Source organism: Triticum dicoccoides, chromosome 2A, assembly GCF_002162155.2.
Source record: "Triticum dicoccoides isolate Atlit2015 ecotype Zavitan chromosome 2A, WEW_v2.0, whole genome shotgun sequence".
In the NCBI taxonomy this organism is placed as follows: Eukaryota; Viridiplantae; Streptophyta; class Magnoliopsida; order Poales; family Poaceae; genus Triticum; species Triticum dicoccoides.
Window position 1 is genome coordinate 729,595,849 of NC_041382.1, and position 15,990 is coordinate 729,611,838.

The window sequence follows — 15,990 nt, forward strand, 5'->3', positions numbered from 1 at the left end:
TTATGTCAAAACTAGATTATTGCTTTGAATCACATAAAAGTCCAAATGTCTATGCTATAAATAAAAGAATATGATATGACATGATGAACAACACTCCACATCAAAAATTATGTTTTTATCACTTACCTACTCGAGGACGAGTAGGAGTTAAGCTTGGGGATGCTGATACGTCTCCAACGTATCTATAATTTTTTATTGTTCCATGCTGTTTTATTATCAATCTTGGATGTTTTATAATCATTTTATATCATTTTTTGGTGCTAACCTATTAACTTAGTGCCAAGTGCCAGTTGCTGTTTTTTCCATGTTTTTTACATTGCAAAAAATCAATATCAAACGGAGTCCAAATGCCACGAAACTTTACGGAGCTTTTTTATAGATCAGATGGAAGATATTTGGCCCTGGTTGCACCTGGGGGAGTCCTGAGGAGGGGACAACCCACCAGGGCGCGCTAGGAGGCCCATGCGCGCCCTGGTGGGTTGTGCCCACGTCGGGTGCCCCCCCCCCCCCGACCGCCTATTTGCTCTATAAATACCCCAATATTCCCAAAACCCTAGGGGAGTCGTCGAAATATTCATCCAGCCGCTGCAGAGTGCAGAACCACCAGATCCAATCTAGACACCATCACAAAGGGGTTCACCACTTCCATTGGTGCCTCTCCGATGATGCGTGAGTAGTTCTTTGTAGACCTTCAGGTCCGTAGTTAGTACCTAGATGGCTTCATCTCTCTCTCTCTCTTGATTCTCAATACAATGGTCTCTTTGAGATCCATATGATGTAACTCTTTTGCGGTGTGTTTGTTGGGATCGATGAACTTTGAGTTTATGATCAGATCTATCTTTTTATATCCATGAAAGTATTTGAGTTTTTTCATGTATTTTATGCATGATCTCTTATAGCCTCGTATTTCTTCTCGGATATTTGGGTTTTTTCTGGCCAACTTGATCTATTTTTCTTGCAATGGGAAGAGGTGCCCGGTAATGGGTTCGATCTTACGGTGCTTGATCCCAGTGACAAAAAGGGAACCGGCACATATGTATCGTTGCTACTAAGGATAAAAAGACGAGATCTATATCTACCGCCATATAGATAAACGGATCTTGTCTACATCATGTCATCGTTCTTATTGCATTACTCCATTTTTCCATGAACTTAATACACTAGATGCATGCTGGATAGCGGTCGATGTGTGGAGTAAGAGTAGTAGATGCAAGCAGGAGTCGGTCTACTAATCTTGGACGCGATGCTTATGTAATTATCATTGCCTGGATATCGTCATAATTATTTGAGGTTCTATCAATTGCCCAACAGTAATTTGTTCACCCACTGCTTTGCTATTTTTCTCGAGAGAAGCCACTAGTGAAACCTATGGGCCCCGGGTCTCTTTCTCATATATTTGCCTTTGCGATCTACTTTTTATTTGCTTTTATTTTCAGATCTATTAAACCAAAAAATCCAAAAGTACCTTGCTGCAATTTATTTTATTTGGCGTTCGATCTATCAATATTTACAACTTTATCTCCCGTCACATGCCGTTTCTAGCGTTGTTACCCGAAAGGGATTGACAACCCCTTTAACACGTTGGGTTGCAAGTGGTTGTTATTTGTGTGTAGGGTCTGTTTACGTTATGTTGCTTGGTTCTCCTACTGGTTCGATAACCTTGGTTTCATATATGAGGGAAATACCTACCGCCATTGTGCTGCATCATCCCCTCCTCTTTGGGAAAAAAGTGACGTAGCTTCAAGCGACATCAGACACCTAGATCGGATATGAACTCCTTCATCCAGACTCCTTCATTTGCTGCTTCCGAAGCAGCTATGCACTCCGCTTCACACGTAGATCCCGCCACGATGCTCTGCTTGGAACTGCACCAACTGACAGCTCCACCATTCAATATAAATATGTATCTGGTTTGTGACTTAGAGTCATCTGGATCAGTGTCAAAGCATGCATCGACGTAACCGTTTACGACGAGCTCTTTGTCACCTCCATAAACGAGAAACATATCCTTAGTCCTTTTCAGGTATTTCAGGATGCTCTTGACCGATGTCCAGTGATCCACTCCTAGATTACTTTGATACTTCCCTGCTAAACTAATAGCAAGGCACACATCAGGTCTGGTACACAACATTGCATACATGATAGAACCTATGGTTGAGGCATAGGGAATGACTTTCATTTTCTCTCTATCTTATGCAGTGGTCGGGCATTGAGTCTGACTCAACTTCACACCTTGTAACACAGGCAAGAACCCTTTCTTTGACTGATTCATTTTGAACTTCTTCAAAAGTTTATCAAGGTATGTGCTTTGTGAAAGTCCAATTAAGCATCTTGATCTATCTCTATAGATAGTGATGCCCAATATATAAGCAGCTTCACCGAGGTCTTTCACTGAAAAATTCTTATTCAAGTATCCTTTTATGCTATTCAGAAATTTAGTATCATTTCCAATCAACAATATGTCGTCCACATATAATATCAGAAATGCTACAGAGCTCCGACTCACTTTCTTGTAAATACAGGATTCTCCAAAAGTTTGTATAAAACCATATGCTTTGATCACACTATCAAAGTGTATATTCCAACTCCGAGAGGCTTGCACCAGTCCATAAATGGATCGCTGGAGGTTGCACACTTTGTTAGCACCTTTTGGATCAACAAAACCTTCTGGTTGCATCATATACAACTCTTCTTTAAAATATCCATTAAGGAATACAATTTTGACATCCATTTGCCAAATTTCATAATCATAAAATGCGGCAATTGCTAACATGATTCAGACATACTTAAGCATCGCTACGGGTGAGAAGGTCTCATCGTAGTCAACTCCTTGAACTTCTTGAAAACCTTTCGCAACAAGTTGAGCTTTGTAGATAGTAACATTACTGTCAGCGTCAGTCTTCTTCTTGAAGATCCATTTATTTTCTATTGCTTGCCGATCAACGGGCAAGTCAACCAAAGTCCACACCTTGTTCTCATACATGGATCCCATCTCAGATTTCATTGCCTCAAGCCATTTCGCAGAATCTGGGCTCACCATTGCTTCCTCATAGTTCGTAGGTTCGTCATGATCAAGTAACATGACCTCCAGAACAGGATTACCGTACCACTCTGGTGCAGATCTTACTCTGGTTGACCTACGAGGTTCGGTAGTAACTTGATCAGAAGTTTCATGATCATCATCATTAGCTTCCTCACTAATTGGTGTAGGAATCACTGGAACTGATTTCTATGATGAACTACTTTCCAATTCGGGATAAGGTACAATTACCTCATCAAGTTCTACTTTCCTCCCACTCACTTCTTTCGAGAGAAACTCCTTCTCTAGAAAGGATCCATTCTTAGCAACGAATATTTTGCCTTCGGGTCTATGATAGAAGGTGTATCCAACAGTCTCCTTTGGGTATCCTATGAAGACAATTATGCAATGAAATTACATCCTACTTGTGGTGCATTATTCGGTGTTAATTATGCTCAATGCTCGCTTATGAGATTTTTCATTTCCTGGTTGGTCGTTTCTTAATCTTTTGCCTAGCCTTCATTTGCACTAAGTATGATCACTTCTTGTGCATCCAAAATCCTTTAAACCAGGTTTGCCACATGAGTCCACCATACCTACCTATATGCGGTATTTCTGTTCCGTTCTAAGCAAATTTGTATGTGCCATCTCTAATTTTCAAAATAAATTTCTCTTTTGTGTGCTCAATGTTATTCTCACGATGAGTGTTTATTCACTTGTCATTGCACGAGAGTAAGGCAAAGGTATTAGGGATGCCCAGTCCCGAAATGAAAAATGAATTTACTTTATGTTGTCGAATAATAAATTTTCCTTCAAAAGTGTTGGTATGGAAGGCACCCGTGGATACGGCTAGCCATGGAAAGTGAAAGTATGGTCGAAAAAGGAATAAACTTTAATTTTTGTTTGGGAACCGCCTATGATATATCTAGCATGGAAAATATTGGGAACTACTCGATCGTTCTCGTTGACAGGAAAAGCATGCCTCCCAAAATGTTTTTATCTCTATCTTTTTTGCTATGAGCTCTGACACCTCTACAAATCCCTACTTCCCTCTGCGAAGGGCCTTTCTTTTACTTTATGCAATTTTTTATTTGAGTCTCCATCTTCTCTTATAAAGCACCAACTAAGGAGCACTATGATCGTACTTGAGCATTGGGTGTAGCTAATATGCGAGCGTGTTTCATGAATGGATCAATGATTGAGCATAATGGGCCAGGGATAACTTATTTTAGCGTTGATATTTTGAAAGACATGGTTGCTTATTGATATGCTTGAGTATTTAAGTCTCATGTCAAAACTAGACTATTGCTTTGAACCATATAAAAGTCCAAATGTCCATGCTATAAAAGAAAGATTGTGTGATGACATGTTAGGCATCATTCCACATAAAAAAAGTTCTTTTTATATCATTTACCTACTCCAGGAAGAGCAGGAATTAAGCTTGGGGATGCTGATACGTCTCCAACGTATCTATATTTTTTTATTGTTCCATGCTGTTATATTATCATTCTTGAATGTTTTATAATCATTTTATATCATTTTTTGGTACTGACCTATTGACATAGTGTGAAGTGTCAGTTGCTGTTTTTTATATCGCAGGAAATCAATATCAAACGGAGTCCAAACGCAGCGAAACTTTTTGTGGATTTTTTTGGAACAGAAGACATCCAGTGGGCCAAAGAAGTACCAGAGAGGGAGCCTGAGGTGAGCACAAGACACGAGGGCATGCCTGGAGGCCCAGGCGCGCCCTGGTGGGTTGTGCCCACCTCGGTGGCCTCCCGAGCCGCCTCTTTGCTCTATAAATATCCCAATATTCCAAAAACCCTAGGGGAGTCGACGAAAATCAATTTCAGCTGCCGCAAGTTCCAGAACCACCAGATCCAATCTAGACACCATCACGGAGGGGTTCATCATGTCCATTGGTGCCTCTCCGATGATGCGTGAGTAGTTCTTTGTAGACTTACGGGTCCGTAGTTAGTAGCTAGATGGCTTCCTCTCTCTCTCTCTCTCTCTCTCTCTCTCTCTCTCTCTCTCTCTCTCTCTCTCTCTCAATACAATGGTATCTTGGAGATCCATATGATGTAACTCTTGTTGCGGTGTGTTTGTTGGGATCCGATGAACTTTGAGCTTATGATCAGATCTATCTTTTTATCCATGGAAGTTATTTGAGTCTTATTTGATCTCTTATATGCATGATTGCTTATAGCCTTGTATTTCTTCTCCGATATTTGGGTTTTGTTTTGCCAACTTGATCTATTTATCTTGCAATGGGACAAGGTTCTTTGTGATGGATTCGGTCTTACGGAGCTTGATCCCAGTGACAGAAGGGGAACCGACACGTATGTATCATTGCCATTAAGGATACCAAGATGGGGTCTATTTCTGCATAAATAGATCTTGTCTACATCATGTCATCATTCTTATTGCATTACTCCATTTCTCCATGAACTTAATACACTAGATGCATGTTGGATAGCGGTCGATGTGTGGAGTAATACTAGTAGATGCAGGCAAGAGTCGGTCTACTAATCTTGGACGTGATGCCTATATAATGATCATTGCTTGGATATCATCATGATTATTTGAAGTTCTATCAATTTTCCAACAGTAATTTGTTTACCCACCGTTTGCTATTTTTCTCAAGAGAAGTCACTAGTGAAACCTACGGCCCCCGGGTCTCTTCTTTATCATATTTGCCTTTGCGGTCTATTTTTTTGCTTTTATTTTTAGATCTATTAAACCAAAAATACAAAAATACCTTGCTGCACTTTTTACTTGCTTATTTTATCTCGCGTTCCCGCGAGATCTATCTATCAAATTATTACAACTCTCTCATGTTCGTTTGCCAATTTCTGGCGTCGTTACCCGAAAGGGATTGACAACCCCTTTAATACATCGGGTTGCGAGTATTTGTTATTTCTGTGCATGTGTCGTCCATGTAGTGTTGTGGTTCTCCTACTTGTTCGATAACCTTGGTATCATCACTAAGGGAAATACCTACCATTGTTGTGCTGCATCATCCCTTCCTCTTTGAGGAAATACCGGTGTAGTTCTAGCAGGCATCATCATCTTCTCCTCTGATGCGGCTGATGCAATTCTTCCAAAGAGGAAAATTGTCCCTCGATGCCCCAATTGACTAGATATTGCCCCATTTTCTTCCAAAAGTATCTATATATGTTCAACAAGTAAGAAAACGAGGTTTCTTTGTTTTCAAAATATTATTGTTAGTTAAAAGGAGAAAATGGCAAATTCTTACCCAATGAAAAGTGTCAAATTGTAGAGCCATCACTGCCACTCAACGGAGCTTCTATTGTTCCTTGGTCAGGTTAACCATCAAGGCAGAGATCCTTTCGATATGTCCGGGTGCTATCATCAGCACCCGACTACGCTCACATCGAGTGTACCCTCTCCATGAGATGTTGGATGTGTCAATTTACCAAGGTCGCGATGAGGCTGACCACGGTGATGCCGTGGTCCTTGAGCTCCTGGATCCTCTCCATGATGTATTCAATCTCGGGCATCTCCTGGCTCGTTAGCTTGGGTTTCCACCCATCCGATTTCATCAGAGGCCATTCGGCATACGTTGGAAGCTATCATAGCTAGACGGCGCACGCTTGTCTTGGATGTAAAGGCACGCCACTAGTAAATGACATATTAGTGTTATGTATAACTTGAGAAAAATGCCACTGGTGAGTTTTACAAGTGGCGTGTGAAGCATGCACGCCATAGATAACCACTTATCAGTGGCTAGTGATGCACGCCACTAGTAACCATTTATGTAGTTGTGATTGTGGACGACCGAAAGAAGGAGAAGAAAAAAACAATATTAAATAGGTATGAGTTGTGATCTTTCTTTTCTCTTCCAAGATTTCCTACCGGTGTTCGTAATTTTTTCCTGCTGACAGTTCAGTGCATCATGCATGTGATTTTTTCCATTTCAATTGATAAGTCACTAGTCATCCACATGATGATTGCTATTTTTCATTCATAGTGCCATGTGGATAACCATGACCATTTTTGCGCGAAGGGGGGGGGGGTAGCATGAGCTTCTTTAACTATATTTCACATTCAAATAACAGGATCATGATAGGTGTGAAACCCAAGAACATAAACATTAAGAGTGACCCTATAAGGTTCTTGCGGTTGGTGCCATGGTTGTCAAGTAAGATTGTTATTTACTTATTTTTTGCTACTATTTGACTCATGATTTTTGTTTTAAAATGATTCCTATTGTCTGAATTTCTGATAGGCACCTGCATTTGCAAGGCAAGGTGTATACCTAGTGACCTGGAGCCCGAGACTAACGTGTCACTAAGATTCTGTTTTTTCGGTGAGGGTCCTAGCAGTGGGGACGAGGAAATATTCTTTCCGTCTTGAAGGATCGTTTTGCAAGTAGCTGAAGTGGTTCGAATGGGGGTGATTTTCTAATTTTGCATTTTTCAAGGATCTTGTTGTAGGAAGTGGTTCAATGGGAAATGATTTGTTATTTTTTTAATTCATGCTTGACTATGACATGGAACTTGTTAGTAAAATGAACTAATTGTATTACTTACCATGTCTAGTCGAAAACTTCATCATTTTAAGTATTTTATGATTATAGAGGGGTGTATGATGGACATGAGTGCATTAATATCCACAATTCAAGTTTATTAGAAATAACTTAAAATTTTCATGCAGTTAGAAACCATTAATCATAAAATATCGTTACTTCGGCTCTTACAAAAATCTTGGAATATCCAATGGTTTGTTAAGACTTAAGAGCACATATATGTTTATCTCTTTAGAAGTAGAAATTGTAAATTTCTTTTGGCAATGGTGTATGAGGTGTATTTATTTATATTACCATGTTCTCTAGGAATCTTGGAACAACCAATATTTCCTAAATACTACCTCCGTCCGAAAAAGCATGTCCCTCAAATGGATGTATCTAGAACCAAGTTAGTACTAGATACATATATTTGAGGGACGAGCTTTTTTGGACAGAGGGGGTACGGAAGGAAATATGCCCTAGAGGCAATAATAAAGTTGTTATTTATATATTTCCTTATATCATGATAAATATTTATTATTCATGCTAGAATTGTATTAACCGGAAACTTAGTACATGCGTGAATACATAGACAAACAGAGTGTCACTAGTTTGCCTCTACTTGACTAGCTCGTTGAATCAATGATGGTTATGTTTCCTAACCATAGACATGAGTTGTCATTTGATTAACGGGATCACATCATTAGAGAATGATGTGATTGACTTGACCCATCCGTTAGCTTAGCACGATGATCGTTTAGTTTGTTGCTATTGCTTTCTCCATAACTATACATGTTCCTATGACTATGAGATCATGCAACTCCCGAATACCGGAGGAACACTTTGTGTGCTACCAAACGTTACAACGTAACTGGGTGATTATAAAGGTGCTCTACAGGTGTCTCCGATGGTGTTTATTGAGTTGGCATGGATCAAGATTAGGATTTGTCACTCCGATTGTCGGAGAGGTATCTCTGGGCCCTCTCGGTAATGTACATCACAATAAGCCTTGCAAGCAATGTAGCTAATGAGTTAGTTACGGGATGCATCATTATGGAATGATTAAAGAAACTTGCCGGTAACGACATTGAACTAGGTATTGAGATACCGACGATCGAAGCCCCCCTCCCCTTTCCTTCCTTCTTCCTCCTCCTTCCTTCTCTCCTAGAACCAACAAAGGGAAGGGGGAATCCTACTCCCCGGTGGGAGTAGGACTCCCTTGGGGCGCGCCTAGAGAGGCCGGCCCCCTCGCCCTCCTCCACTCCTTTATATACGGGGGAGGGGGCACCCCATAGACACACAAGTTGATCATTGATCTTTAGTCGTGTGTGGTGCCCCCCTCCATCATAATCCACCTCGGTAAGATCATAGCGGTGCTTAGGCGAAGCCTTGTTCCGGTAGCAACATCATCACCGTCATCACGCCGTCGTGTTGACGAAACTCTCCCTCGAAGCTCTACTGGATCGTGAGTTCGCGGGACGTCAACGAGCCGAACGTGTGCAGATTGCGGAGGTGTCGTATATTCGGTGCTAGATTGGTCGATCGTGAAGACGTATGACTACATCAACCGCGTTGTCATAACGCTTCCGCTTACGGTCTACGAGGGTACGTAGACGATACTCTCCCCTCTCATTGCTGTGCATCACCATGATCTTGCATGTGCGTAGAATTTTTCTTTTTGAAATTACTGCGTTCCCCAACAAGTACTAGTTACTATGGATTTACATTTTTATCTTTTCAATATTTTTCAGTATGCACACTTACAAAAATAGAGTCTTATTTGAACTTAAGCCAAATGCTCCCGTTCTGGAGATCGATCGAGAAGCGTCGCCGGGTGTAAAGGTTATTTCGCACTTGTGGTGACCAAATGCACACCTTTTGTCATCCAAACAGCGATGTGATGCTTATTCCACATTGTACGCCTTTGCAGTAGCCGGATGATGGTATACCAGACATGACAAAAAGGAAAAAAGGGCAGCTAGACAATGACAATTAATAAAATAATATCTGCAAACATCCTTTGATCAACATTTTGTATCAGATACTAGTAAACAATGGTATGGAAAAGAAAAGGGTTGAAAGCATTAATAAGTGGTGGTTGACAACCTGATGGAATACAACAACATTTGAAGCTCAAACATCTTCTTACTGTTCCATTTATTTTGATGGGGAGAAGAAGAATCTCAAGCATTAACTAATGGTGGTTGACAACCTGACAGAATACAACTACATCTGCCCCCAATGTTGCACATTGAAGGACCAAAACTGAAAAGTGAAGTGAAAACCCAACGCAGTGAATCGTTGGTTGCCTTGCCTTCTTCCTCCTCCTCCTCAGCTTTCCCCAAACCCCAGCTCGGAAAAGAAAAAAGAAAAAAGCTTTCCCAAACCCCAACCGCACTCCATTCGCCGACCGATCAGTCCAACAATGTCGAAGAGACATCGGACGGCGGCTTCAGACCCGTGGGACGACGACCAGGACATGCCGCCGCAGAAGGCGCCCCCGGGGATCCACAGGTCGGTCTACCTGGAATGGCGCGCCGGGGCGGCCGGGCGCCTCCGCGACGTCCGCGACAACCTCCGCCTCCTCGCCCCGCCGCCGCCGCCGCCCGCTTCCCAGGAGGCCGGCCTCCGCGCCCTCGGCCTCCTGGACTTCGTCCGCCTGCGCCCCAACGACGCGCCCCCGCGCCGCGACCTCGTGGCCGCGCTCGTCGCCAACTACAAGCAGTTCTACGAGTGGAGCTACGCGCGCGGCGCCTTCGTCAAGGTCAGCCTCGACGCCTTGGCCGACGCGCTCCGCCTCCCGCCTCCGACGGAGGGCCCACCCGACGCCGCCGCCGCCGCTGCCGCCGCGCCCCCCGGGCTGGCCTCCGCCGCGGAGTGGTTCATCGAGGCGTACATCCTGAAGCCGCTACGCGCGCGCGCCGCCGCGGAGGGACGGCCGCGCAGGCTGCCCAGCGATGTGGACCTGGCGCTGTACAGGGCGAAGTTCGGGATGGTGCATAAGGTGGACTGGAGCCGCCTCATCTGGGACCTCGCCGAGAAGGAGATGGTCGACCTGAGCAAGGGGAGAAGGCCCGACTGGACATGCCACTATGCCGCCTACCTGCAGAGGCTCATCTGGGTGGACAATCCGGGCCTCTTCCAGCCGGCATTGCCATTGCTCGGCCTCGGTGGGGATCAAAATCTCCCTTCAGAGCTCCAGTCCAAGATGCAGGAGGTCGAAGCGAGATCCAAGCTGCTCGACGCGAGATCCAAGCTGCTGGACACCAGAGCCGAGCACCTTGAATCCAAGTCCAAGGAACTGGAAGAACGGGCACTCGCAAGCAAGACACTAACAGAGTTAGAGCTGCTCAACCGGAATCTGCTCGCCGAGAAAGAAGCAATCAACAGTGAGCTGGTAGGAGTGCAGGAGGAGCTGGGAGAAGCAAGGAAGCAGCTAATGCAGCTAGATGATAGCATGGAATCAATGAAATCGTTGAGTAAGGCTCTGTTTTCTAGGGAAAGAAAGAGCAATGCTCGGTTGCTAAATGCTCGGTGGGCTCTGGTTACCAAGGAAATCAAGGGCAACGGTGACTTAGAAAGCCATCAGGAAGAGCTAGCCGAGCTGCAGGATGGGATGCAAGGACTGAAATCCCTCAACCAGGTTCTGTGTTCTAGGGAAAGAGAAAGCAATGTTCAGTTGCTAGATACTCGCTGGGCTCTGGTTACCAAGGAAATCAAGGGCAACGGTGACTTAAAAAACCTCCGGGAAGAGCTAGCCGAGCTGCGCGATGGGATGCAAGGACTGGAATCCCTCAACCAGGTCCTGGTCACTAAGAACCTAATAGACAACGACAAACTGCAAGCGGCTCGGAAAAAGTTGATCGATGTAAGGAAGCAACTAGCTAGTACTACCTCTTCTAATTTGCATCTCATCTCTTTCTAATTTTTCCTGGATGTTTTGAAGGGCTTGATGGTGGCCACAAATGGCAGGGCAAACATAGGCCTGAAGAGGATGGGGGAGCTCGATCCAAAAGCGGTTGCAAATGCTTGCCGACCGAGATTGTCACAAAAGAAAACTCTTATTCTCTGTTCCAAGTGGGAGGCTGAAATCAGAAACGCAGGTTGGCACCCTTTTAAGGTCATCATGGTTGACGATCAGCCCATGGTACGGATAGATTAACCATGAAGTAGACAAACCTCCATCTGACTCTGGGGGTTGCAGATTTGCATGACAGCAATGTGCTACTCTTTCATTGACGTACTCTGTAAACTAATATAAGAGCGTTTAGATCACTAGGGAGTATATGGTAGTTTGAGCAAGTGTACAAACCCTTTAAATATGTGCAATAAGGATATTGCAAGACTGTCGGAAGTCAATTGAAGTTGACCTTAACTACAGCAAAGCATATAACCGACTAGGATACGTTTATTTCATCATAAGGAATTTTAGTGATGTGCTGTTCCTGTTACAGGATGCTATGCAGATACTACATAAACTTCTCAGGTAGTAAATGGTAGTGCTTGGGGGTGGTGCTGTTTTAAATTTGAAGTCCCACAAGTTCAATTCTTACTTCAATATGGTTCTGGATATTTATGTAAGCACCTTTATTTTTTGGCAACAGCCCAAATGCAGGTACCAACTCATTGTACCTGTTGTTAACTGGAATGCGATTTTACTTCTTTCTTAGTAGCCAAGTTTTTTTTATTAAGGTATAAAACAGCAAACTGATATTTGTGCCATTTTGAATAGCAGTAGGAATTTCTGCGTATGATTTGCTTGCAACTGCTGGATGGAAAAGAAACCATCATTAGTTCATCTATATATGATATGCATGGGAAACCAGTTTATGCAGGAAGACAGTGCGAATTGCCTGACATTTTGTATTTGAGTGTGCAGGTGTTGTGCTGCCGTTCATTGTTGAACTGGCCGATGGTCGCTCATCCGTCTTCAACTGCTGCTTACTCGGTTTGTCGTGAAACAATGTGCATTCAGGAATTGAAGCCGGAAAAGAAGATGCAGGGCCGTTCCTAGATGCTCCCATCCATAACCCAAATCCTCCAGATGCCTCATCAGTATCAAGAGATTGTGACGCCGATATTGATCTCGCATGTGTGGTTCTAACACGAGAAATTATGTTTCTAGATCATAATGTGTGGATGAAGGTCTACGATGGTGGACTGGTTTTGCAGGAAATTGGACGCTTGGAGGCCATGGCGTGGCACTGTGAGCCTTTATGTGCAAGTGCAAAAGATCTGGTAGATGGCCTGTGCCGACTAGGCATTTTCCTTTCCTTTGAGAAAAACGATGACCATGCACACAATGCGAGGCACCGTTGTGAATAACAGAACATGAAGGAATCTAGAATTTGCTTTGACTGAAACAAAAAACAATCCCAGTTTACAAACATATTTTAAAGACCTTTTACAGTACATCAACCTCTTCGGATTTTTCTCCGCAAAAAAAGAACTCTTTGGATTTAAACTCTTTCATTTAGAGTATCTCCAATAGCCGCCCAATGCGCGGCGCCCAAAAAACGAGTTTACAGCGCGCAAGTAGATTTTTTTAGGACGCTAGAAGACGTTTGCTCCAACAAGCGCTGCAAAATATGCTGCGCGCGCGAGTCCAACGGTCCCAATCAAGCGGTCCCATCTGCAGCAGCCCAGAGTTTGCAGCGCGCGCGACCGGGCGCACTAAATATGCTGCGCGCGGTGCCTTTTTGATGCGCGCGCTGCATTAGTTATAGCGCGCGCGCGCTTTTTATGCGGCTGCTGGAGATTCCAAACCGGGTCCGCACGCGCTAAAAACAGTTTTTATACCGTGCGACGCTCATATAGTGCTTCTGTTGGAGATGCTCTTATGAACTCTTTTCATCCCTCGGGAAAAATTATGAACTCTTTTCGTGTCAATTCGATGGTCAATTTTTAAATCAAAATTCCATGATAAGTTCGCCTCTTATGGACATGAAATATTTTGTACCCAGCCCATTAAGAGACCCATCAAAGTAGAAGGGTAAAAGATGGTGTTAAAATATCGGTAAAAGATTATAGCAAGTTTACAACATTTTTTTTAGCATCAGTACAGACACAAGCACTCATATACACGCGCATACACTCATCCAACGCACACACGCACACCCTACCACTATGAGCACCTCCGAGAGACTGAGCCGGCATATCATCTTGAGATTTGAACCCTGGTGGGTTGGGAATACCACTGTCCACATAACCAACTCAACTACAGGTTGATTCGCGCAAGTTTACAACATTGATTCTAGCACTCCTATCTATTTACTACAACTTTTTGTCCAAGGAACGTACGACGACACAAAGCCTTGAGAAAGAAGTCGATAAACATCAGTTTTACATCGAATGGATTCTCTACGTTCCACCCTTATATCACCCGGGCCAAGGCACGCACGCACGCAAATTCTAGATCAGATAGCACATAAATCGATCGTTCGACAACCCTCGATCTCCCTTGGATCATGCCGACGTCGGAGGCCGAGCTGCTGTCCGCCCTCCGCGCCGCCGGCCGGGAGCACCTCTCGGCATCCACCGTCGCCCGGAGGCAGGAGACCGGCTCCCACCTGTTCCGGATCGCCAACTACACGGAGGTCAAGGCGACGGTGGCCAACCGCGAGCACGTGGAGTCGAGCACGTTCACCGTCGGCGGCCACGAGTGGCGCATCGACTGCTACCCGAACAGCTGCGTGAAGCCACACAACGGCTGCATCTCCCTCTTCCTCCGGCGCACCAGCAGCGGCGCCGCCCACTTTCTCCGGCGTAGCGCCGGCAGCGGCGCAAAGGCCGACGTCGCCATGGCGTCCATCAAGTTCAGCCTGCTGGACCGGGACGGGAGCCCGGCGCGCACCCAGAGCGCGCCGCAGCGCCAGTTCGCGAGCGGCGACGACTGGGGCTGGAAGGACTTCATGAGGAGCACGAGCTGGACAAGGAGAAGGAGAGGTACCTCAAGGACGACTGCCTGATGGTCCTCTGCGACGTCACCGTCGACCTCGGGCTGCGCACCGACAGCTGCACCGAGGTCGCCGCCGCGCCGGAGCCGACGGGCGAGTGGCCGCCCCCGCCGTTCGAGCTGGACGGGGAGCTCACCACGGCCATCTGGAAGAAGCAACGGGCGGACGTGAGGATCGAGGTCGGCGGGGAGACGCTGGCGGCGCACCGGTGGATGCTGGAGGCCCGGTCCCCGGTGTTCAAGGAGGACCTCTCGCTCGCCTTCACAGCCGGCAAGAAGACCGCCGAGCTGCGCATCGACGACATGGACGCCGAGGTGGCCAGGGCCCTGATCCGGTTCATCTACACGGACGCGCTGGCGGCGGACGTGAGGCAGCAGCTGGACGCGGCGGCGGCCATGGCGGAGCGCCTGCTTGTGGCGGCGCACAGGTACAGGGTGGAGAAGCTGAAGCTGATCTGCGAGGAGGCGCTGTGCCGGCACATCGGGATGAGCTCCGTGGCGGCCACCCTGGCGCTGGCGGAGCGGCACCGGTGCCCCACGCTGAAGAAGGCGTGCATGCAGTTTATTTCTTCTCCGGCTAACCTGGTGGCGGTCGTGGCGACCGATGGTTTCGAGCAGCTGAAGATCGGTTGCCCGCCTGATCTGGTCGACCTCATGGCCAAGCACTTGGCCAAGGTTGGCGCAGTGGATCAGTCCACGTTCGGGCCATTTACTACCTTCTAGACATTTTAGTTTTCTTTTCTGAAAATTTTCTAGCCATTTAGTTAATATAGATATTTGTAGTCAACTAGCTAAATACATGTGCATTGCAACGGGGACAACTTTGTTTTAGTGGTTCAGTGTATAGTTTTTTTTGACTGGGTTGAGATTGAGATATGTTGTCAAGAGGGAAACCATGGCAAAGGTAAAAAGATATGTTTGAGATTTGTGTACTTTTGAGTTGGTTTTGTATTTTTCTTGCAAAAGATTTCTTGCTATTGAAGATTTATTTGATTTCTCTTGGGGTTGTGCTACGCGTCGGCCGGCGGATTAAAAGATCCGCCGCCTCGACAGCCATTAGATTGAGAGCTATTCATCGTCTGGCATTCCTTTTATCATTGCAAAAACGGTAGTTTTGCAGAAATCCTTTGCAACAAAGTTTATGTTACAAAAACCCAAGAAATTTTTGCAACGGAGATGATGTTACAGAAAATATTTGTAATTTTTTCATCTACATTTTTCTTTGCAACATGAGTATTGTTGCGGAAGACAATTTGCAACACACATGTTGTAAAGAAAATTACATAATGAGACGCAAGGGACACGCGTCACACAGAGGAGGCGGATTGCAGAAGGCAAGCTTTTCCCTTTCTCTTGATTGCTTTGCAAGAGATTTCTTTCTCTAGAACCAAGGTGAGGGTCGGTTAAAAGAAATAGGGATTATCACTGGTTTGGGGAAAAAATCGATACGAAGAGGTATATCTCAATGGAAGAGGTGGAAACGAAACA

At 45.0% G+C, this 15,990-nt stretch overlaps 2 protein-coding genes across 2 annotated transcripts; both read left to right on the forward strand.

Moving 5' to 3' along the window:
- The first annotated feature begins 9,700 nt into the window (after positions 1-9,700).
- LOC119356712 lies at positions 9,701-12,852 on the forward strand. Its single transcript, XM_037623684.1, has 3 exons — positions 9,701-11,415; positions 11,494-11,650; positions 12,427-12,852. The coding sequence occupies exons 1-3, from the start codon at positions 9,973-9,975 to the stop codon at positions 12,504-12,506; spliced, it is 1,680 nt and encodes a 559-aa protein (XP_037479581.1). The 5' UTR covers positions 9,701-9,972; the 3' UTR covers positions 12,507-12,852.
- Positions 12,853-13,823: 971 nt separating this feature from the next.
- Positions 13,824-15,328, forward strand: LOC119358230 (BTB/POZ and MATH domain-containing protein 1-like). Its single transcript, XM_037624879.1, has 2 exons — positions 13,824-14,425; positions 14,482-15,328. The coding sequence occupies exons 1-2, from the start codon at positions 14,015-14,017 to the stop codon at positions 15,223-15,225; spliced, it is 1,155 nt and encodes a 384-aa protein (XP_037480776.1). The 5' UTR covers positions 13,824-14,014; the 3' UTR covers positions 15,226-15,328.
- Positions 15,329-15,990: the final 662 nt, after the last annotated feature.

Bases quoted from the DNA above. Each gene is read 5' to 3' on its own strand.
- LOC119358230 (XM_037624879.1), top strand. From the start codon at position 14,015: ATGCCGACGTCGGAGGCCGAGCTGCTGTCCGCCCTCCGCGCCGCCGGC. The intron at 14,426-14,481 runs GCGAGCGGCGAC...GAGCTGGACAAG, and splicing joins GCGCGCCGCAGCGCCAGTTC to GAGAAGGAGAGGTACCTCAA.
- LOC119356712 (XM_037623684.1), top strand. From the start codon at position 9,973: ATGTCGAAGAGACATCGGACGGCGGCTTCAGACCCGTGGGACGACGAC. The intron at 11,416-11,493 runs GTAAGGAAGCAA...GATGTTTTGAAG, and splicing joins CTCGGAAAAAGTTGATCGAT to GGCTTGATGGTGGCCACAAA. The intron at 11,651-12,426 runs GTTGGCACCCTT...TTGAGTGTGCAG, and splicing joins GGCTGAAATCAGAAACGCAG to GTGTTGTGCTGCCGTTCATT.